The 24,133-nt window shown below is 50.8% G+C and overlaps 1 protein-coding gene across 19 annotated transcripts in view; it reads left to right on the forward strand.

Moving 5' to 3' along the window:
• SLIT3 (slit guidance ligand 3) overlaps positions 1 to 24,133 on the forward strand; it is a 914,676-nt gene that overhangs the window by 350,099 nt on the left and 540,444 nt on the right. For all 19 annotated transcript variants that reach the window (XM_085001790.1, XM_085001791.1, XM_085001793.1 and 16 more), the window contains one exon: positions 14,174 to 14,245. In XM_085001790.1, coding sequence (XP_084857916.1) covers positions 14,174 to 14,245 — 72 coding nt within the window. The remainder of the gene's footprint in view (positions 1 to 14,173; positions 14,246 to 24,133) is intronic.

The following is a 24,133-nucleotide window of genomic DNA, read 5'->3' on the forward strand; positions in this document are numbered from 1 at the left end:
GTGTGTGTGTGTGTGTGTAACACAGAGATAACACTCCAGATGCCAACACACCTGGAACCGATTTGTGAGGATCACCGATTCAGTCCACAGCTTGGACCATTCATTTATTTCTCCCTAAGTGAACAACATCTGGGATTCAGTTTGAGACGCCAAGTTTGGATGGGATCTCAAAGCCGTGGTTGAGATGGGGGACTGCTCGCCCGAGGTGGGAGTGAGAGAGGTGAGCAGGGGCTCTTAAGCTATTCTGCAGACTTCAGTTCAAATGCAATAGCCAGAGGGTTAAGAAGCCCTTCCCGTGCTGGAAAAGCATTCAGAAAAGGCGGGGGTGGTGCGGGGATAACCAAGGGAGAGTCAATCAGATCAAAGCAATGATGCAAAACCTGAAAATTGCCCCCTTTCCCCGTCCCCCTCTTCCATTTCCACCCCCTAGTTCTCAAAATGTTCAGGTATCTTCCTTTTCTAGGAAAGAAGAAGAAGAAAAAAAAAAAAACTTGGAACTGGACCAGAAAGGAAATGCAATGAGAAAGTAAAATTCTAATTAGTTATAGATGAGAATTGGTCACAGATAATTACTCTGCATTCCTTGGCTCATGCCTGGGAGGGCTTAAAAGATCCTTTTTTTTTTGTTGCTAGATATGTAGACATACATCTAGATACCTAGATAAACACACAGAGAAGCTCACTCTCATTAACAGAACTTGCAGAGTGCCAGTGTTTGGAACAGAAATGAAAGGGAAATTTGTCATTCTCAAGCTAGGAATGTTTGACTCTCTTACCATCAGGCCTCTTTTTTTCCTTTTTTTTTTTTTTTTTGGTCCTTTTTTTACTTTGAACTTTTTCAAAACAAAAGGTCAGGAAGTTCAAACAGGATCATTTTAAACAGCCTAAGTCCCCAAAATTTGTGCTGAGTTGCACCTGCATCTCTCAGCTGGAGTATTTCTCCTTCCATTTGCATCTGTCATTTTCCTACCTGTGGGTTGAAGGGGTTGGAGACCCCGATGAAGGGCCTAGAATGATCCAGAGAGACCATGGCAAGTGTGTGGTAGGCTGTGGGCATGCTGTCCTATGTAGAACTAGCTTTGCTGCATTGTTGGGGGAATTTTTAAGGCAGGGAAGGGGGGAAGAATCCCTTAGCTGTCTAAGGTATTTATCTCTTAATTCCTAGTAGAAGTGACTCAGCATTAACTATAGGCTGCTCAAGGCACGCTTCATGTCTTGATGGAGCGTGTTTTTACAGAACAATACTTATTTCGAAGGAATTTTCAATCCTCCTTCCCCACCCAGCACAGCCTGGCCATATTCATTTCCAGGCAGCACAGAGGAGAGAAGGTTAGCCTCCGGGGGGTTGGCCTTTGTTCAGCACCCTGGTTTTACTGACATAGAAACCTCCCTAGGGAGTTCCCATCATGGAACGAATCCGACTAGGAACCATGAGGTTTCGGGTTCCATCCCTGGCCTCGCTTAGTGGGTTAAGGATCCGGCGTTGCCGTGAGCTGTGGTGTAGGCTACCCATGCGGCTCGGATCCCAAGTTGCTATGGCTCTGTTGTAGGCCGGCGGATGCAGCTCCGATTCGACCCCTAGCCTGGGGACCTCCGTATGCCACAGCTGCAGCTCTAAAAAAGGCAAAAAAGACAAAAGAAAAGAAAAGAAACCTTCCTATGATGCTGCATGCACTGTAGGGACCCTCACCCTCACCCTGGCTTCACTTGGTTCTGAAACTACCCCTACTTGCCCCTCACCCTGCGTGCAGTTTGGGTGGCCCGGGGCCTCCTGCTCTTATTCTCAGGACCCTCTTTCAAGCACAGTGGCAGAAGGTGTTTAACTCATGCTACTGTCATTGCAACCCTTTGGTTACCTGGTTGTAACCCTCTGGAAGGTCCCAATGGAGCCACTCTGGTTTTAATGACTGGACGTGAAGTAGCCGGCACAAGGCTATTGTGCGGTATTGCATAGTAGCTTCTTCGTTGCACAGATTTTAAGTTTGCCGTCAAGTTTTCCATCTTTATCGCTTTGTTCCACAATAATTCTGTGAAGCAGGTATCACCCATGCATTCATCCATTCAGACAGCCAGCTAACCTACTATCGGGTATTTATTGAGCACTTACTAGTTGCTAGAAACTGTTCCAAGCTCTGAGTTGCTGTGAACAAAAGAATCAAAGACCCTCTGCTCAGAGCATCATTCATCTTAGAATGGATATTCTAATTGATAATCATTATTGCCATGAAGAAACCAAGAAAAAGGGAGGTCAAACCCTCAGGATACACAGCACAGTTAGAGCTGAATTTATTTTATTTTATATGTTTGTCTTTTTAGGTCCACTCCCACGGCTCCTGGAAGTTCCCAAGCTAGGGGTCGAATCAGAGCTTCAGCTGCAGGCCTACATCACAGCCACAGCAACTCAGGATCCAAGCGTCTGCAACCTATACCACAGCTCACAGCAATGCTGGATCCTTAACCCACTGAGCGAGGCCAGGGATTGAACCTGTGTCCTCATGGATGCCAGTCAGATTCGTTTCCACTGAGCCACAACGGGAACTCCCCAGAGCTGGATTTAGAACTCAGGTCTCCCAGCCAGCTCTCAGAATGAGGAGACTAGAATAGGGGTCTTAGCAACCATCTCCCCCAGCCCACTGAGGCTGTTGATATAGACCACCAAGCCTTGGAGAGGGGCTGGGGTCCACACAGTCACACAGCTCTTGGGGCCGGAGCTGGGACCATAGCCAGGCTTCCCTAAATCCCAGCGCTGGGGCCCTATCCAGGTGCTCAGGGACCGTGCAGCAGCCTAAGATTCATGGGCTCTGTCATCTCGTCCCTGTCTTTCACCCACCTACTGACCTCTACCTGGGTCTTGGTCTGCTGAGGCTGCCCTAACAAAGCACCACAGACCGGGGAGCTTAGAAGCAGCAGAGATTTCGTTCTCACAGTTCTGGGATCTGGACGTCCGAGATCACGGTCGTGCTCTGGTTCTTCCGGGTTGCAGATGGCCAACATCGTGCCACGTCTGCACATGGGAAAAGGGGCAGGGGAATCTCTCCGGAGCCTTATAAAGGCGCTGATCCCGTTCATGGAGTCACATCCTGATCAGCTCTCTAAGGCCCCGCCTCCGGATGCCGTCGTCTTTGGGGTTGGATCCCAGCATGTGCATTTGGGGCGGGGGTGGGGGTGGGGCAGGACACAGACGTGCAGACCATCGAGCCCGCCCTTAACCGCCAGAGTTCTCGGCCCATTTTCCTAAGTGTACACCACACTTCCTCCTCTCCCTTCCTCGTCTCCTCCTCCCGCACAGTTCCTGGAAAAACCCGAACCTTGGCTGAATTCAGTCTTCAGTTGTTTGCCCGCCTCCCCCTCAGGCACCTTGGATGTGGCTGGGGATAAACGCGTGCTTACGAGGACGTATCTCACGCCCCATCGCTGACCTCAAGGGGATTTGCTGCCACCTGCCCGCCCTCCAGCCTGTCCTAGTCAACTCACTCCCCGGCCCTCCCCTAGATGTCTGTTTCGCACCTGCTATCCCTGCCACCCAACACTTCCTTCCTCCTCCTCAGTCTCTGCTGAGAAAATAGAAGGAAGGGACCTTCCACAGGCTCCCGCCACCAGACCTGCCACACACTGTCCCCTGACCTCGGCCTCCCCTGCTCTTGCCGCAGGTGACCTGTCATTGGTCCTGTCAGAAGCCATCACAGGTGCACTGGAATCTCCCCTGTCACCTTTTCAGGAGCCTCACTCTAAAAAGGTCCCCTTCTGGAGTTCCCATCGTGGCTCAGTGGTTAATGAATCCGACTGGGGGCCATGAGGTTGCGGGTTCCCTCCCTGGCCTTGCTCAGTGGGTTACGGATCCGGCATTGCCGTGAGCTGTGGTGTAGGCTGCAGACGCAGCCGTGTTGCTGTGGCTCTGGTGTAGGCCGGCGGCTACAGCTCCGATTGGACCCTTAGCCTGGGAACCTCCATATGCCGCGGGAGCGGCCCTAGAAGAGGCAAAAAGACAAAAAATAAAAAAAAAATAAAAAGGTAAAAATTAAAATGTCCCCTCATCCTCTGCTCATTAATCTACCCCGCCTACCAGATCATTCTCATCAGCATGAGAGCGAGTCGGAATTTCCCCCTCCTTAATCACAAAACCAAAACCTTTCTTGACCTCATATCCCTGGTGAGCTGTCAGCCGCTCTTCTGGCTCTCTTGATAGCCAAATCCCTCCAAATTGTTGTATTCCTCTGGCCTCCTCCTCCCACTCTTTCTTGAACCACTCCTGTTAAGAGGTCATACCTAACTCTGTACCTTGCTGCTCTTTCCAAGCCACCATATTGCCAAGTTCAATGTTGTGCTCCTCTCTCTCTGCCTCTTGGCAGCATTTGACAAGCCAGTCCCCCCCCCCCCCGCCCCCCCGTCTCCCTCCTCGGAACCCTTTCTTTGGCTTCCACACGTCCACCTTCTCCTGCTTCTCCTCCTCCCCCACTGCAGCTGCGTCTTCTGCCCCCTGCTCTCTCATGAACAGTGCAGCCTAGGACTCAGTCCTAAATCCTCTCTCCTTCTTTTCTTTCTGTGTCGTGGTGGCTGTGGTTCACGTATTTAAATGCCACCTCTGTCTCCATTTGGGTCTTATCCCTGAAGGCCAGATTTGCATATCCAGTTGTGCATTGGGAGTCTCCAGGTGGCTGTTTCTAGGCATATCAAACCCCACGGGTCCACAGCTGGCCGCTCCCCAAACCCGCTCTACCCACAGTCGTCCCCCATCTCAGCTGACAACAGCCCAAACTTCCAGATGCTCAGGCCAAAACCTCCGCAGCAGCCTTTATTCTCCTCTCTCAAGCTTTGCCTCCAGTCCCTCAGCAAATCCTGTCCGCCCCACCTTCAAAATATTTCCATCTTAATGCCTTCACAGCTGCCACCTTGGTAGCTGGGGGATGAGAGTCCCCAGAGAAGGGTGGAGCATGTGCCCAAACCCTGGGGCGGGGGAAGAAGCAAGACCGAGTATCTCAGGGCAAAGGTGGGATTCTTGAGTCTGGGAGCCGCCTACCTTCTTGGCCCCATCATGCAATGGAGTTGAAGCCATGGCTATGAGGATCTGAGCTCTGGCCAGTGCCAAGTGGCCTGGCTGGCTGGGATGGATCTGGCCAGCTCTGAGGGCTATACGTGTCTCTGTTAATCGCATGTGTGTTACGTCTGCAACGTACATCTTGTGTGTGTGTGCATTCGTGTGCATGCATAAGTATGCATTTCCTCCCACTCTAGACATCTTTTCCTGGACTCTGAGCCCTCCGTGTACTCAGTTCCATGTCCAGTCTGCTGGATCCCCAGAGACCTCTGCTCTTTAGCCCTAGATGAAGCAGCCGCTTTGTTCACAGACCCCTGGGGCTCCCTGTGTTGTTCTAGGAAAAAGGGACTTAGGCCTTATGGGTTGGTCACCCTGAAACAAGACGACCCTCCGAGCCCTTGTCTCCTTCTCTGCAGAGCCAAGAGCACCCGCGGCTGCATAGCCAGGATTCCTGCCCTTCTTTTCCTCCTCGCTGCTTTTCCTCCTGCCCCCAGGGTCTTCTGGAGAAGAGGGTGTTTGGGCACACAGCAGCAGCTGGCACAGGGGTCAGAGGCAAGGCAGGCTCAGGCCACTGATGTGTTCAGCTTTATCCCTAATACCCGTGTAATTGGAGGAAAATTGGTCCAATGTGAGGTGCAGGAAAGTTCAAAAGGGATTGTTTTGGGGGACTTTGTGCTTGTTTGCTTTGCATGCTGGAGTCGTGAATTGGATCCCAGCAAGATGAGATTCTGGGTGAGCCACAGAGCTCTCTAGAATTGGACAGATGTCTCGGGACAGAGTCACTTACAAGCCAGGCAGGGGCTGAGAGTGCCCTTGGGGGAGGCTTCTGAATGGACAGACCTGCAGGGCTGAGGAGGATAAGGATAAATGCGCTTAAGAGCTGGCTCACACTTCCCGCACTAGCCTGGGAGCAGTGATTTCCTGGGACACTCAGAGCCTCCTGAAGCCAGAGGGACTGATCATTAAATAGGCCTTGGACAGTAAGGCCAAGGAAGCACAGGGTCACGTCCCTAGTCTGCTTTGACTCCCTTTCTCCAGCTACAAAATGAGTGAATACTCCTTCTCATTGGCTTCTCCTGGTAGGATTGTTGGGAAGCCTTCTGATCACTAAGTACCGTAGAGTTAAGGAAGCAGAATGGTCAAGGGACTCATAGCACAGCATTGACGGTCAGAGAGACTCTCAGCTGTGTGACTTTGGATAAGTTCCATGCCCTCTCTGTGCCTCAGTTTCCTTACAGAAAGTAATGACAATAGCAATGTGGCTTTAATGATGGAATGAGATAATGTGCATAAAGCCCCTCCCACAGCACTTAGCACAGGGTAAATGCACTGTGTGGACAGAAAAAAAAGAAAGGAAGGAACAAGAACAAAGCAATCGTCATTGATGCTTTGATGCTAAGACAGGTTGGTTATTACGCTAGTTTTCAGCAAATAGCCAAATGTCCCTGTAGGTTTCCCAGCTTCCTTTGCAGGTAAGTCTGCCCACGTGACTAGTTCTGGCCAATAGACGGAGCAGAAGTGCTGTGAGTCACTGCCAGGTCAAGGCAGTTAAGAGCTGGTGCGGCTTCTCCCTCCTTTTCTTCCTGACACACTGACATCGGAGGCCACGCGTTCTCTGGGGCATCTCAGCAGATGAAGCAAGCCCTTTGCATGAGCATGGCGTCTGTGTCCACTGTGTGAACCCAAGGAGATTTTGGAGTCCATTTGTTTCTGCTCATGGCCTCGCTGATCAATACTGTCATTGATGAAGGAGAAATTCATCTCCCCTCTTTCCGACCTCACCCCAGCATCTAGGGATGACGATGATGATAATACCAGTAGCCGTGTCAGCTCCCATTTATTGAGCTTTTGAGAAACACGGCAAAGCCCATTGCAGATGTTAAGCCATTTAGCCCTCTCAGGTTTCTCCTGAGGTTTATGTTTTGCTATTACATAATCATTGTGTTCCTAAAATAAACTTTAAGTTATTTTTACAAAGGCTTCTCTTAAACAACTTCAGTGAGGAGAAAAAATGGCTCAGGGCAAGAGTTTCGGACAGTGACAGTGGAGTTATTTCTCCTAGAGAAATGTCAAAAGTAAAGGTTTTTAATTGCTATTAGGACATTTTGAAGTTACAGACTAAAAATAACGGGTTTTCAAAACTGGCAGAAGCCATCCTAAATGTCAGTGAGCAAATGCCGAATTCCATGCTAGACAAGATTCGGGTCAACTTGTTTCTGAACCATCAAAATAAACGGTGGCTTGGTCCAGAAGTGCTAGTAAAGGGAGGCCCCATTAGATCTCAACAGAGCTGCTACTCCACTCCCCCACCCCCGATACATGGTTAAAAAAACAAAGAAAGAAATCCCAGTGGCGGAGAAGAGCCAGTCACCCAACTAAAGTGGCCTGTGGGTATTGAAGCTCGAGGCCAGTTGGCTTTCCTCACACTCACACAGGGACTGTTCGTTCCCTGTCAGGACAGTGGTGTAGACCAATAATCAGCACAGGGTTCCTGGCTGAACTGATCAAGGTCCCTCCAGTTTGCATTATGAAAATTTGCACAGCAGGGAACTGGATTTGTTTGGCAGATGAGGAAACCCAGAAAATACTGGGCTGCCAGCGGCTACAGTGAGCAACTCTGCCAGCAACTCTTGTTCAGGGTTTTCTGCTCTTTTGACTCTCTTCTGCTCAGACTTCTTCCCCTGATGGATCGTGACACCTGTACGTCCTCGTGGATGAGGGGACCACCTCTGAGCTGGGATTCCAGGCCTCTGAGTTTGATTTCCGCCCTTCTCTTGGGGTCTGCCGGGAAGACTTGGGTCTGTCTGTCCCTCTGCTGGGAGAAGCTTGGAGCTTCCGCTCCGAGTTGAAAGCTGCTTTGGCCCTTGTTAGTGTTTTTGAAAGTCCCAGTAGACCTGACAGGCCTCCAGGCTGCCCACGCAAGTGCCTGGAGAAGGGGACCCAACTGATAACATTGCTAAAGCCAACAGTCCTGGTGACCTTCAGAAATTAGCACCCTTTGGCGTCCTCTCTCCCTCAGGCCACGCCTGGGCAGCTGGACATCCCACAGCTCCCTGAGGAAGGGGAGGCGCTGGCTGCATGGGTGCTGGGGCCTGCTTCTGTCATCCTTCCTGCACCCAGGAGGGGCAGCACTGGCCCCACCCCTGCTCGGCTGGCTGCTCAGCAGGTCAGCGGCGAGGCAGGTGAGTCTGAGAGTTGCGTCTCCAAGAAGATTCTGAAAGATGCAGATGGACTTGAGCAACTGGGCCCTCTGGGAGTCCTGGTCACCTGCAAACCAGATGGCTCCCTTCTGCCAGCCCAGGGAGACTGTTGATTTTTCTGGCTCCCCTCATCAGCCGTCCCCACCTTATGATGGATTCCTGAAATTCAGCAGGCCCTTCTTGAAGGCCCCCTTGTCTGCCTGGGGCTGTGTCCGCTCAGAATGGCTCACCAGATAAAAGGTCTATTTCTCGCTCTCAAGCACCTCCAGAACTTAATGGGACGGCGAGACCTACACATGAGGATACACTGAGACAGTCTGTAACGACAGCTAAACTAAATGCCATTGTTATCCATGGTGACTAAGAGCACACGTTTGGCATCAAATGACTGGGTTCAAAGCCCATCACTTGGGTCCAGTTTGACTTGGGGTGAGTGCCTTAACCTTCTTAGGCCCTTGTTTCCTCTGGGGTGACTGAGAGTACCGGCCTCGTAGCACTTGCGAGGGGGATTTCATGAGATGGTGCCTGGGAAGCGCCTAGTCCAGCATCTGACTCATGGTCTTAATGCTATTCCCGGCCACGTTGCTAGTTGTCAAAACATATTTGAGGGGTCCCGGTAGTTTAGAAAGCCTGAATGGAGACACACACCCCTTCTGCACAGTGGTCCTCTCTTATCTATTTCTTTCAGGAGGGATTGGTCATTTCGATGGATCAGTTACCCAAGCAGGGGCCCCCGGGGTTCCACTTCCGTAACTCTCTCTAACCTCCTGTGCTTTTGGTCACAGAGCCCCGTTAACTGTACCTCCCCTCTGTCTCCTCCACTCCAGTACAACTCTTATGCTTCCCACAGCCACACTCCTCACCCAGGAGTCCTCTTTTAAGGGTTTGCCTTGCTTCTGATGCCATCCTCTTCCAAGCCAGGCTTACTGCTACTCAGGAGAACTTAAAAAATCCAAAACAGGTTTCCCTTTTTAAAATTCAAAACATCCCCTTGCTTTGACCCCTTCTGTGGCTCCCTGTGGCTCTCAGTAAACGGCCACACCCAGATCCTTTCTCAGGATCCACAAGGGCCCACACGACCTGACCCCTGCCTGGCTCTAGAGCTTGATCGCTTGGGTTTCTCGAGTCCCAGCAAGGTGGCCCTGTGGGCCCCCCCCCATGCTTCTCAGTCCCCTGGTCCTCATGCCCCTGCCCAGGGTGCACTCAGCATTTCGAACCCTTTGTCCCCATCTCCTGATCAGTCACAATTATGCTTCGAAAATAAACTCCAGGCCACTTGGTTTGGGAAGCCTTCCTTTCCCAGGTGTAGGTTTAATGCTCCTGCTCTGCGTTCCCACAAGATCTTTGCTTACCAGGTAATGCTGCAAATTTGTGTTTTCATGTCTTCTTCACTAGCATCTAACGTTCTTCTTTATCTACATATTATTCATGCAGACGCAGAAAGGGACTCTATCTTATTCATCTTTGTATGTTCATACTGAAAAACGACTGGGAGGATGGATGGATGGATAGATGGACTGATGGGTAGATGTATGGATAAGTGAATGATTGGATAGAAAGGGGGACGGGTGGATGGATGGATGGACAGACAGATGGGTAGAGGGTGGTTGTAGGAACTGATAAATTGATGGTTGCATGGGTTGAATGGCTAGATAAATGAGTGCATTCAATAAAGCGGCAAGAATCTCTAATTAGATCTTACACCCAGGTGCCTCCAGGGAGGTCATCCGTGGTACCCCAAAGACAAGGCTCTGTTCCTTAGAGTGTCACAGTTCAGGCTCAGAGTAGGAGATGACTTTGCAACTAGCAGCTGGTGGCTTTTTGACCTTGATGCAGGAAAGCTGAGAAGGAGGTCGATCTTGGAGGGACCGAGGACCCCCTGGGTGGGCTTTGTCTCGGCATCGAACCGCCCATATCCTGTTCGCCGTCCTCCTGGGGTCTGCCCTCACACAGGTGCCTTCCCGTCCTTGTCTCCATCCAGCTTGAACTCTGACAGATTTCCATCTCTGGGCCCAGGGTGACAGAGCAGAAGATGGCATGAGTGATGGAGGTCACCATGGCCTGTTGCCACGTCTGCCACCCAGCGCTTACCTGTTCCCCTGTCAGGAGAATAGCACGTTTCACTCTGTCTCTTTCCTGTTCAGGAGCTGCTCTTGCAGCAGCCACGTGAGAAGTGCCGCTTGTGCAGCTCGGCGCCTTCTTCAGCCCCTCCAGAAAGCCCTTTGAGGCCGACCAGGTTCACTAAATACACATGAATAAATCCTGGAATGGGATGAGCTAGAAGTGAAATGTAATGTCAGGCTGCTCTCGCTGCAGAGAACCAGCACGCAGCCCGCCCAAGCCCAGGCGGAAAGACCCCGAGGCTCTGGGGAAAGAGCCCAGCCCAGGCCCCCTGGAATCCTCATTCGGGTTTCTCAACCAGCAGGCAGCGCACCATTGGCTAAATTTGGTTGTGTTTTTATTTTTGTCCGGCCGCAAGTACCGGCAAAGAACTGAAAACGATTCCTTCCCTTCCTGGAGCCTCGGAGCCAAGCTGGTTTTATTTTTAGCTTCAGCTCTGGTTTTGAGCTTTCAGCGCACTCAGTGCCCTGCCCGCTGCAGGCAGTGGTGGGCTGGATGTCAGGACTTTTTGCCTAGACCGTGGCGTTGGTTGTCTGAGCGTAACTCTCACCAGGCTTTGTGCGGCCGTGACAGAAGAGGCTGGTTCCACCACATAGAGACCCGCTTCTGGCCTTAGGGACACCAAGAGCATCCTTCTGGGGGAGGGACGTGTACTCGGGGGGGATGGTGGCCTGGGCTGGCATGGAGGAGGCGGCAGCCTTGGCTGGAAGGAAACAGAGACAGAAAGAAGGTGAGGAAGGGGAAAACAGAGGGAAAGGAAGCCGGCACTGATTGAAGGGTTTCGAATGACACGGTGGTTGAGAACCAGGGGTCTGGAGGCAAACAGCCTGCGTCCAGATCCTGCCTCTGCCGCTTCCTCACGCCGTAACCTCGCAGAATGCCCTCTGCCACTCTAGGTGTCGGTGTCCTCATCCTTTAGGCGCAGGTAATGATGACACCAGGCTCGAAGCTGTGCTGCCTGAGATCCTACCTCTCCAGCATGAAGCGTAGCATCTGCAGTTAGGACTGAACTCGGTTTAGTGATTATGGCTCTTATTGCTAAGTTAGATGCTTATGCATACATTGTATCATTAAGACTTATTGCAACCGCTGAATAGGGTTATTTTGCAAGATGGGAAACTGAGGCCCCACAGCAAGAGCACGGTGCAGCCAGACCTGAACCCAGGTCAGCTGGCCTCAAAGTCATAGCACCACGCCTTTTCGGGGACCAGTGCTCCCACGTGTTAGAAAGGACCGTAGGGGAACTTCTCTAAACAAGGAGGCAGACTCCCCCGCCTCATCCTTCTCTCCTCTGGGCTCCCCTCTTTCTTCCCACTGTAACAACAGAAACTCACAAAGAGCAGATATGAGGAGTGAGCAAAAGAGCACTGGTTAAATCCATAGAGACGCCAGTGGTGGCTGCCAGGGCCGAGGGGGTTGGCGGAGTGGGATGCTGTTGTTTAACGAACACAGTGTTTCAGTTTTGCACCGTGAAACAGCCCCGGACATCCCTCGTATAGTGGTGGGAATACACTTCATACTACAGAACTAGAGGACTGGTTAAGGTGGTCCATTTTATGTTATGGCTTTTGTTTTAGCCATAGTTGAACAAGAACGAAAAAGAAGAAAGCGCGGGGTGTCAGGTCTGCGTTTTGGTTGGGGGGGGGTGCAGGGAAATGGAGCTGAGCTTGTCCAGCTTGCCATCCTTCTCTTTGGCTTCCTCCCAGACAGGAGTCTCACCCACGCACCGCTGCTCCCCACCTGCCCCCCGACCATCCTGAGCCCTTGCAGGGTGGAGCCACAGGCTTCTGACCAGAGCCTCCTTCTTCTCAGAGGGGATTTTTTTTTTAAATTATTACTCAATTTATTACATTTATAGTTGTACAATGATCATCACAATCCAATTTTATAGGATTTCCATTCCACACCCCCAGCGCATTCCCCCCACCCCCCAACCTGTCTCCTTTGGAAACCATAAGTTTTTCAAAGTCTGTGAGTCAGTATCTGTTCTGCAAAGAAGTTCATTGTGTCCTTTTTTCAGATTCCACATGTCAGTGAAAGCATTTGATGTTGGTGTCTCATTGTCTGACAGACTTCACTCAGCATGACAGTTTCTAGGTCCATCCATGTTGCTAAAAATGCCGGTATTTCGTTCCTTTGAATGGCTGAGTCATCTTCCATTGTGTATATGTACCACATCTTCTGGATCCACTCCTCTGTCGATGGACATTGAGGTTGTTTCCATGTCTTGGCTATTGCAAATAGTGCTGCAGTGAACATTAGAGTGCTTGTGTCTTTTCGAGTCGTGGTTTTCTCTGGATAGATGCCCAGGAGTGGGATTGCTGGATCTTAAATGCTCCCGTCACATGCTCTGCCCTTTTAAACTTCCTTCTAGTCTCCTGTCCCTCTCAAGTTTTTGTCGCTTAACCTGGAATGAAAAGGGGAAAAGAGCAGAATCATCCCCCACCCTCCCCGCCGCCGGGAATCCTGCCAGCTTGGAGCAGTGTGGGGAGCGTGGGCTTTGGAGTCCGAAGCTGAGAAGAAGCTCACCTTTTCTTCTCGTCAGTTTGCTTAGCTCCAAGCTGGGCTAATAATTATCCCACGTAGCCAAACATGCACGGTTTACTCTAAGTGGAGAAATTCAGCCAGGCTGTAAACTGCTCTTTTGTACCAGGAGATTCTGGGGCGTGATAGTCTGAAGATTCTGGGGTCAGGAGATCTGGGGACCCTGGTGTGCGCATCACGGAGCGGGCTTGAAGATGCTTGGACAGAGAGGCCTGGGAGCAGGCACGGGCTCTCCCTCTTGGCCTCCCATTCCTGGGAGAGCAGCCTCCGTGGAGACCCACCGTGGCTCACTGCCCTCCACCCCCTTGCCCGGAAACTCAGACGGCCGCCTTTTCTGTGGGCATCACGTCACCAAGGACCATGCTCAGGAGGGAGTCCGGCTCTGTGGGCAGCCTCCAACATAGGGCATTTGTACTGGGCTGAATTTTCCCCCCAGCCACACTGCACACCTAGACTGTGGTCCCTTCCCCATTGGGCACAGCAGGAACACTGCCCAGGGCCAACAGTACTTTTTAGGGACCCATAAAAATGGTTTAATGTCTTTGAAAATTAACAGGAAAAAAAAGAGTGTTCGGGTCAAAGTGAATGATATATAATATGAATATATTTGTTTGTATACCAAAAACAGTCATAAAATACAATATTTATTTTTTTTAATGGGGCGGGTACCCACTGAGGCAGAAGTGCCAAAGGCTCACGAAAGTCATAACACAGCCCGGCTCTGGTCCAAAGAGCCAGACGGGCAGGGATTCCCGTTAGTCCCTTAACCCACAGTGATGTGTCCCATCCTCTTCCCTGTTCCTGGAACAACTGCCGTCTAGTCCTGCCCCGCCCCGCCCAGCCCCGACTTAGGGTCTGGACTCTTCTCTCTGGTGTTTTATTTGTGTGTAGGGACCCCTTTCACATGTCCTTTCCATCCCTTGGCACTGGCTGCCTGGAGCCAGCGCGTCATGAGAAAAGCTCAAGAGCCTGTCTGAGGTTCGTGGGAAAGAATGTTGTCCCCAGTGAGTGATGTCTCTTCGAGGCTCGTGACAGCGGAGTGGCAGCAAGCATGCTGGGTTCGTACTCGTGACAGACCTTTGCCTTTCAGCCCCACCTTGGCCACAGGCTCCCTGAGGTGGAATATGCCGTGCACGTGCTGAGCATCCCACGGGGAAAGATCTAGAAGCCTCTTGATACCTGTCGATGGATGGATTGCAGGTGCGTCTGTGAATACTCTTGACCCAGTTTGATGTCCCCTTGACATCCTTTCATTCTTTTTTCCCCCCTTCAGGCGCCTGAACAAGAACAAACTCCAAGTCCTCCCGGAGCTGCTTTTCCAGAGCAACCCGAAGCTCACCAGACTGTGAGTAGAGTGGGATTCTCTTCTCTGCCTCGTGCTTGCTCGCCGTTGGTGCCGCGGAGAACGTGGTTGCCTTAGCGTGGGGTGCCCTGAGCCGCGTGGAGTTGGGCAGCGAGTCCATACATGTGACACGTGGAGCCAGGCTTCAGCGCGCCGGCCCCGGTGCTCCCCCGGAGCCTGCCTTTCACGCTCCCTTTCTGCAGAGATTTCTGCAGACATCAGCCACCTACGTGGCTGGCGAGGCTGCGGACCTGTGGTGGTGCATCTCCTTTGCAAAGAGGGAGAAAACTCCCCTTTTCAACGTGGGTGTGGATTTCCCTCGGGGAAATGCCCTGAGGCTGGGCTTGGAGGTGAATGGACACAAAACTGCCAGTGGTCTCAGGGGGGCGGTGGTTTGGAGTAAACGTTGCAACCTCACCGCCTCGCCGGCGATAAGGATTCCTGCCCTTTGCCTGCTTCCTGCCACTGCCAGTCCAGGAATCCTGGGGCTGGAGGTTTGTGAAGTTGAGGGGAAAGGAAAGGAACACCTCGACTTTTGCTTTGTCGCCGGAATGGTCTGGAATATAATGAGAGAAGGAGACTCGGAGATGCCTCCTTGTATTTATTCCGCGTGCGAGTCTGGAAGCTCCGGAGCTGGAGATGCACTTCAGGATGGGCACTGGGACTCGTGTATTGGGGGTGTTAGGCAAGTGCTAGTTATTGACAGTGAACAGCTCCATGACTTTGAACCTGAACGTCCTGCCGGCAGTGACGAGTGCACATGGTGGATGAATTGGTTGCCCAAGGCTTGACTTTCTGGCTGGAGCGACAGGTGTGTGACTGCTTAGTGGTCAGGCAGTGAGATTTACAGCCTGGCTTGGAGGACTCTAACTCTTCTGGGGAGCGTCCAGTCCAGTATGGTGGCCCCCCTCCTCCTTTCCATCGACTGTGTTTAATACCTACTTATGCAGCCCTCGGATGCATGTAGGTTCCAGGATGGATTGGGAAACAGGAAACACATGTTCGCGTGTGCATTTAAGAATGAGATCGGAATTAGGCATCTGCATCTCCGTCTATCTTTGTGTGTGTACATAACCAACGTATTTCAAGGGCACTTTGTTGGAGCAAGGACAGACCAGTGCTGGCTGGTGTTTCAGTGGCACGACACCTTGCTTGCCTTCTCTACTTCGTCACAGTGTCCTCTCGCTGGCACTCCTGCTATCTCTTGCTAGACCCCCCCTGGTTGACTTTGCTAAATGTGGGAAAGAGTGTGCCTCCCTTCCTGTCCTTCCACTCTGAGTCCACCCTGATGGGCGTGAGTGTGCGGGCAGTGGCGTGAGCATCTAGCCGAGCTGAATAAGCAACACCAAGCAGGCATGCAGGGAAACCCTCTGGTTTTCAACTTCCTTTTCCCTGTATAGTTCTTTCTCTAAATGCTCACCTAGTTGCCATTTCCCCACCCAGCACTCCCCTGTGCCTTTCAACCTGTTTTGAGCTAAGCAATGCAGACTCTGTGGTGTTCATTTGAACCTCAGCGTCACTTTCTAAGCAAATGAAAGGTGTCCTTGGGGCTGGGACTGCTGGGCAGCTTTGCCGGGGTGGGGTCTGAGTGTTCCAGCTGCTGCCGCAGCTCGGGGGTTCTGGTTCTTTCTCCCCATGGCTATCAAGTGATGCCCATTTTATGCGCGGCTGCTCTTGATCCTGACGGAGGAGGAATTTCAGGCTATGATAACAGGTCTCGGAGATGCTGGGGGCCCAGCCCAGGCAGGCAGCACTGGGGCCACTTTCCAACTGGAGGGAGGTCGGGAGAGTCATTTTCCCTTCTGTGCCTGAATGTTAACAGTAAGCAGGAGATGCCCCCCTCACCAGGGAGCTGTAAGTGTCCGATGAGATTCCGGTGTGCATGTATTTTCTAGGATTTAAAGTTCTGTATGCATGTAATCACCAAGTTAACTATTGTTCCTCCTACAGCCCCCACCTTCACCACCTGTTTCTAATCTCCTTTCTCTGGGAGGCCTGAGGAAACAGCGAGCTGTCATGAGCCCTGGGATCTGTCACTTGGGGCTTTTGCTTTAAGCCAGAGAACGGCAGCTGGAAAGGGCAGGGGTGACGTCTGACTCATGTTGGTACCCATCCCTCTCCAGGTCCCTGGCCAGGCACAGTGTGACACACGTAGGCACTTGTGAATGGGTAGATGAATGAATGAATGATACGGGCCCAAGGATTCAAACAGGGAGCCTGGGTTCTTTAATGCACCATTCACTCACTCACTCACTCACTCATTTATTCCTTCAATAAGCTTTTCCCAGGTGCTTGTTCCAGCCTGGCCTCCATGACAGGTGTTGAGCTGCAGACATGAGGGATGTCCAGTTCTCCGAGTGCCCCGTCATGACACATTCTGAATGGCTGCCAGCAAGCTGAGAGCTAAATATGTGTTTTTTTCATTGAGGCAACTATATTAACCTAGGTCTGGGCTATAATCAGCAATCCCTTTTTTCTCTCTGGGCTTGATCTTTGATTTTTCTTAATGACCCTATTGTGTCTTTGTCTTATTTTGTCAGCCACTGCAGGGCCTTTTTGGAAGTAAGCAGGGTGCAAATTAGAAATCAATAAATGTGCAATCATGGGTGTGTATACATAGGCCATGGGCTCTGTTTTAAAAGAGCACTGACTCTCAATAGACACAGCGAGCCATTTTCCAGGGGATGCTGAAAGTGGATGCTGAGCGGCTGTGTCCTTCACCGCCTGCCATGTGGGAAAGATAGACAGCAATTCTAACACTCCTTTTCTTACTAGAGCTGCAGATGAGAACTGCTTAATAGTCAAGAATTGTCTGAAGAATCCCTTTTGGAAATGCTATGGTTGTATAATAAGACGTTGTTCAGGTAATGATAGAGAAGGGAAATAATATCGATTGAGAACTTAGGCTGTTATAATAGTACTACTGACTGATAAGTGACAGCAATGTGACTAAAATGAGTTTCACCCAAAGGGAGAATAGGTTAGTTCATACGCATGAGAAGGCCAGCAGTACTTACGGATGGCTTTAGGTATAGCTGGATCCAGGAGCAGGGTGGTATCATTGGGACCTTATCTCACCCCTCCAGCCCTTGGAACAGTGCACAGGATGGTGGACAAAAGCAGAAGAGTCAGAGGGAAGGAACCTAGCAACCACGGTAGAGAGGGTGTCCTCAGCAACCGTCCTGCAGAAAAGAACTGAGGGTCAGTTGCTTACGTTGGTCACGCATCCAGCTCTGAGCAGATTGCTGTTGCTGATGAGATGGTGTCCTCTGGTTGATCAAGTTTGGGTTGTGTGTCCATCACAGTTGTGTGGGGATAAGCGGGAGAATGGGTTTCCCAAAGGAAAGAATAATGCTCTTATCAGAAGACGGGGGAAAGAGATGCCATGTTTGAACAAACAGACGTCTACAAGTTAATGGAGCATCCAGTCTGCGCATTCCTCATGCTTTCACTGCATGGCTTGAATCCTCACGATAACCCTTCAAGATAATAATAATAATAATAATAATAATGATAGAAAACACTAAGTGCTGGGTGCTCTTCTGAGCACTTTGCACATAACTCGTTTGATATTGCTAACGATGCTGTGGGGTAGGTACTGTGATCACTCCTCTGCAGATGTGAAATGGAGGCTCAGAGGAGTTGGAGGATTTGCCCAGTGTCCCGCAGTAACTCAGTGACAGAACCGGAAATCAAGTGTGGCTAAGCTAATTCCAAAGCCCGTGCTTTTTCTCAGCACAGTCTTTGCAGAAAGACTTTCTGTCTTATTTTTTAAATTTTTAAATTTTATCTTTTTTCTTTTTAGGGCTGCACCTGCAGCATATGTAAGTTCCCAGGCTAGGGTTCGAACTGGAGCTACAGCTGCCTGTCTACGCCCCAGCAACATGGGATCCGAGCCGTGTCTGTGACCTACACCACAGCTCACGGCAACGTCGGATCCTTAACCCACTGAGCGAGGCCAGGGATCGAACCCACATCCTCATGGATGCTAGTCAGATTTGTTTCTGCTGCGCCACAACGGGAACTCCTAAATCTACACCTAAAGCTTAGAAGTGCTCATCTAACTTACAGTCATTTCACCAGGATACAGTGGAACCAGGAACAAAATGCACGTGTGTTGCTGCAGAGTTGCTTGCGTTTTCTACCCGGCCACACTGCCATGCTGTGTATTGTGGGGAGCTGAGGTCACGCTCAAAAGGAGGGTAGTGGACCTGTCACATATCCAAGTGTTCCTCTCCCGCCTTGGCTGGTTACCCACCTCCCCTGCCCTCAGACGCAGCACCCTCTGATTCCTTGGCATGTGTGTGTGTGTGTGTGTGTGTGTGTGTGTGTGTGTGTGTGTGTGTGTAGTATTGATGCATCTACCCGCTTGTTCTGCTCTCCTCGAGTGCAGGCCACAGAACCCTAGAGCCGGCGTTTGGGCATCTGTGTTGTCAACACTTCAGCGCCTGGCCAAGGCTTCCAGCTCTAGAATAGGTGGGGGTTGAGAGAGCCCCGCTCTGGGAGTGGGAGGGTGCCAGTCCTCATGCTGGCTCTGCCACCCACAAGCTGTGTGGCCCTCAGCACATTCCTTCACCTCTCTGGGCCTCATCTAAAGAGAGCGGGACGGAGCGTGGTCTGAGACCTGACAGTAGGTCATTAATTTCTCTTTCCGGGCCTCTCCTTCCTGCTCTCTCTGTCACCTATGTGTGGGGGCAGCAAGGAAGGATTTCTGGTTATTTGGCAGTTAAATGGTTAATGTTGCCGAAATTCCTTAGAAGAAGCCAAAGAGAAGAGGAAAATAGTAATTAAAGGTCCTCCGCCTTTCCCCGGATTAGGGAGCTTCGAAGGGGATGAGAGGGGCTCACGACTGTTTTGTTTTTTGTTTTTTTTTAAGAGTTTGACTTTGCCCCGTGAGGCCTCACAGACCCCCCCTGGATCCTTCTGGTCCCCATCTCCTGGGTTCAGGTCCACACAGTCCATTAAATATTTGGTAGCGGTTTAAAGCTTGTAGCCGAAGAAGCAGTTGTGTTTGCAGCGGGACACAGGCCCCCAATTATGCTCGGAGCTATTTGACAGATTTAAAAAATGCCACTGGGGTTAAACCGCTGCGGCTCCGTTGGGTCAGTGGCGTTGCAAGAGGCTTGGGAAGTTAATCCCCTGGCGGCGGCGGCGGCGGCTGAGAACAATGTGAAACGTGGCCAACCTGCTTCGCCCCGAGTCACTGGGGCTGCTGTCCTGGTGGCGGGGCTCCCCTCCCGCCCAAAGAGCTAAAGGCGGTGAGCTCTCGTCTCCAGGGAACCTCCTTCCCGCCCGCAAGCCTTCCTCTCAGCTCTCGTTTCCGCAAGCCTGTCCATCTCCTTCGTAAGGACCATCTCCTGCTCCCACCACGCAGCCACGTGCATCCATGCCCTGCATCCCCAAAGGATTAGGAACCTGCGTTCCGCAAGGTGATCTAGTGTTTCTTGGTGGCCGCCCAGTAGTCAAGCAAAGAGCTGGGGCTTTGGAACTGGACAGACCCGGGTTTGCTCGCTCCTCTCTGGTGACTGACCCTGGGCCAGGGACCTCGGCTTTCCCAGTCTGCACTCGGTTAGCGGGGCAGCAGGGACAGTCATCACAGCTCCTGTCTTACTTTGCCAGGGGCTCCCATCGAAGCATCTCAGATGGAAGGGCTTTCCCAACAGAACTTTGGTGGCTCGCCGTCTGGAACCTGGCAGTTTAAGATCACGGTGCTGGCAGGATTGGCTGCCCGAGGCCTCTCTCCTTGTCTTACGGATGGTGTCTCCTCACTGCGTCTTTGCGTGGTTGTTCCTGGTTCGTGCTTATCCTGGTGTTCTGTCCTCTTCTCATAAGGACGCCCGTCATATTGGCTTTGGGTGCCATCTGAAAGGTCACACATGACTTAATCACCTCTGTAAAGACCCAGGCTCCAAATATAGTTACATTCTGAAGGAGGAGGGGCCAGGGCTGCAACATATGAATCACCACGTTGGCATATAATCATTCCCAAGTGTGGAGTTCCCCATCACAGCTCAGCGGAGACGAATTGTCTAGCATCCGTGAGGATGCAAGTTTGATCCCTGGCCTCCCTCAGTGGGTTAAGGATCTGGCATAACTGTGGCTGTGGCAGAGGCCGGCGCCTACAGCTCCGATTCGACCCCTAGCCTGGGAACCTCCTTGTGCCATGAGTACGTTTCTAAAGAGACCAAAAAAAAAAAAAAAAAAAGTCCCCTGGTGCACCCTGCATGTCTGCCCTGGATCAGGTGCTCTGTGGACTGCTTTTGGGTAGATTCTCCTTCTGCATCTCAGGGTTAGGAGGTTAGATAATACATTATCCCCATTTTAGAGATAAATACACAGTCTGAGAGATTTAGGCAGCTTGCTCCAGGTCACAGAGCCTGTCCCTGGCAGCGTTAAACTTCACCCTGGGCTTGCCTGACTCCAGAGCCTGCCAACTCACAGCTTCCATACTGTAGTTATGAGACGTGAATAACTCCAGGGTCAGGCAGCACCTCGTGGAAACTGGGTTGGTGGTCCAGTTCCTTTGTCTCTTTGAATGAGCCCAGATTTGGGGTGCGACTGGAGCCCTATACCTCTAGGTAGCACCTTGTGCTCCTCGGAGACCCTTTTGCAGCCACCTTAGCCTAACCATTCTCGCTAGCCTTCAAAGCATCACCACATGCAGTATGTGACTCCATAAGACTCTGTATTGATGTGAATGGGTGCTCTAAAAGTGAAAAACCGGGGGGAGAAAACCAAAAACCTTCTGGTCAGTTTTCAGGCAGAGTTGTTATCTGATGGGGTGAAATGATAATGGAATGATGGGAAAACCAATCCATCAGGACAGTGGGGACTTTAGAGAGCCTGCCTGCCTGCCTGGAGCTGGGGCCTGGAGACTGGTCCCCGCCTTGGGCCGGCCCAGCCTTCAGACACCGGGGGATGGTCGGCGAGACCAGCTTCACCATTGCAGACATGGGGTCACTTTTTCCAGGGGCACAGCCACCTAAAGCTCATGGAAAAAGTCCCTGCAAACTGGAGCTCCGGTTCCTCCTCTGCCATTCCCCCAGTCCCCAAGCACGGCACTGAGGCCAGCCCCCTGTTTGCTTCATGGCAGGCTTCATCACCTGCAAGCTGCATCATGTGCTTGAAGATGGGTTTAGCTTTAATCTGCGTGCAGACAGGTAATGGATTACAGCCCCCCCTTGGCATTTCTGTCGTGTGAGGTGCACTCTCTGTAGTGCCTGAAGCCAGAGCGAAGAAAGAAGGCATGGAAGGTTTCTGTTCTTCTCTCCTCCACTGAGCCTTTATCTGGCTGAGCACAGAAGCCTGTGGCCTTATGCACAGAGTTGAATATAGGACTAATACTTTGAATTGCCTTGTAGACTCAGACTGTTGAATTTCAGAGCTGGGAATAGAAGTTATCTAGGCCAGAGTTTTTCAACCTTTCTGGTGTATCTGAACCCCTGGGAATCTAGTTAAAAGGTGGATTCTGGTTCTGCAGATCTACGGTGGAGCGTTTCTCACAAACTTCCAGGTGATGCTCCTGGCCCAGGACCACACTTTGTAGAGCAAGGATCCAGACGAGAGTGATTCTCAAACTTAGCAAATAGAAAAAACTATCCCTTGAGGTCCTGGTTAAGATACTGATTTCCAAGCTATGTACCCAAGAACTCTAGTTCATTAGCTTCTGGAATGGACCTAGGGATTTGACTCTCTATATAGGCACCCCAAGTGATTTTGGTGTATTTCACAGGGCATATTTGGGGCAACACTGATCCAGTACAGCCCCTGTTATTTTATAGATTTGGGCGCAGAGAACGAACCAAACATCTCATGAGCAGCTACCGTGTGCTAGGCACCTTATGCACTTGCCATCTTCTTTGGTCCTCCTGCAGCGTAGATGTGTTTATGCCCACTCCACAGATGATGAAACTGAGGCTGGAAGAGCTTAACTGATGCACCAGGGATAAATTCAGGTCTTTCTGACCCCTAATTCTGTATATTTTTCTCTCTCTCTCTTTATATATATATATATATATATATATATATATATATATATATATATTTCCATATATTTTTCTGCTGTAGAATGTATGGCCTTTGTTGAAATACATCTTGAAAAATAAGTGGGGGGGGAGAGAATGAGAGAACCATCATGGATCTCTGAAGCTTTCCAGGTTCCATATTTGGACTTTTATGCTCTTATGAGCATATATGAACACATGCTCATAGCTGCAGTCTAGGATATTAAGACCTGAAACATTCAGAGAGGAAAATTGATAGACCGAAATGCATGTTTGCAGGAAGACCTTTCTAAGTTCCCTACAGTTGATCAAAGATAGAGTCTTTAGCCCTTTGGCCTGGCAGAATTTTCTAAAAACAGTGGGCAGTACTTGTACTTGAGAATGTTCTGCCAGCTTGGAAAGTTTTGAATTTCTTTTCTTTCTTTCTTTCTTTTTTTTTTTTTTTTAAGAAAGAAAGAAAACCAAACTGTGACTTTACAATGCTTTGGAATTACAGAATATGCTTGTAATTTTTACAGTTCTGCACAGACTTCTTTGCCACATCTGGTTGATATTACTGGCAGGGATATATGGGGGAATAAACCATGGGCTGGAATGTGAAACATCCCACAAAATGAGTTTCTTATAGGTTGCTGCATAAAACATTTTGAGTCTCCCTCTCTTTGGAAGGGTGGCTTAAGTGATTTCATGGATTTAGTATTTTCTTTGGTTCGAAGGCGAGGGTTTTTGCTGCTCTGCTTGCTGGGGGTTCCAGGATGGTTTTCTGAGGATGTGTGGAAAGGGTTAACATTCGCGAGTCATGCCAGGGATCAGGGTGGGAAAAGCCACCCTTGAAGGAAGTCAGACCCACCCTTGGTGAAAAACCCTGAACACTAGTGATGATGGTGAAGCCCCAGGGCCAACAGAATTGCTGCAGAAAAAGGAAGAAAGTCGGGAGAAAGTGTTACACTTGTAAGGGTGTCAGGAAACCTCCTGAATCATAGCGCAGGAGGAGGATGCAACAGCTGATGGCAGGAAGAGCTCACGTCCTTGCAAAGCCGAAAACCTTAGAACATCGACATGGTGCTCTGTGCTGGATATGAAAACAGTGAGCTGGGAAGACCAAAAAATATCAAACACCCAGGCTGATACCTGGCACGTGGTCCCTTCCTGTTGAGGACATTTCTGCTCAGTTCCCAGGTGAACAACTGTGAGCAGGGACAATCCAAGCGTTCTTTGAACACCTACTATGTATGTGTGTCGCTGCCACGTGCTGGTTGTTGGAATGCTGTGTGTAGAATGCAGACGTGTCTCATCTCAGCCCAGAGGGTGTGAGCGTGGGCTTCTCGCCACCTGGCTCCTTTTCAGACCTCCTTGGCCCGGACCCACCTGCAGAGTTGGAAGCTTTCTGCAAAGGAGCATGTGCTGCTCTCAGCACCCTGTGCCATGCGCTGCAGTTGGCCCGCCTCGGCAGGGCGGTATGGCCCTCACCACGGATGCTCAAATAGAGACCGTGCTGTCCAGTGGACGTGGCCCCGTGCCAAAGATGAGAACCAAAGGCCAGCCTTCAGCCACACCCTGGGACCCTCATTCTCCTTACCTGCAGTTAGAAACCGTCCGGAGAATTGCACATGGCAGGGAAATACCACATTGTGTGTAGAAAAATACCAGCCTTTTGAGGTGGGCAGACCCCCCCCGCCCGGCCCCACATTCTTCCATTGCCTGAATGATGCGACTCTACTCTTATCGAATCACCTCAAATTATTTGTTCTTGAATCCCATTCAGCATCAACAGAAACCTTTCGAAAGGGCCCAGTCATCTCTCACTTGCAGCCAACATTTGGAAATCTCTCCAGGGGACTTTGTTTCGTGTTTTAATTTGCTGTCCCAGAGGCTAGCAGAATTTCTA

This window comes from Sus scrofa, chromosome 16 (assembly GCF_054392235.1).
Source record: "Sus scrofa isolate SSC_HxYL_T2T_F1_AM1 chromosome 16, Sscrofa_HxYL_maternal_Yorkshire_Landrace_v2.0, whole genome shotgun sequence".
Taxonomy (NCBI): domain Eukaryota; kingdom Metazoa; phylum Chordata; class Mammalia; order Artiodactyla; family Suidae; genus Sus; species Sus scrofa.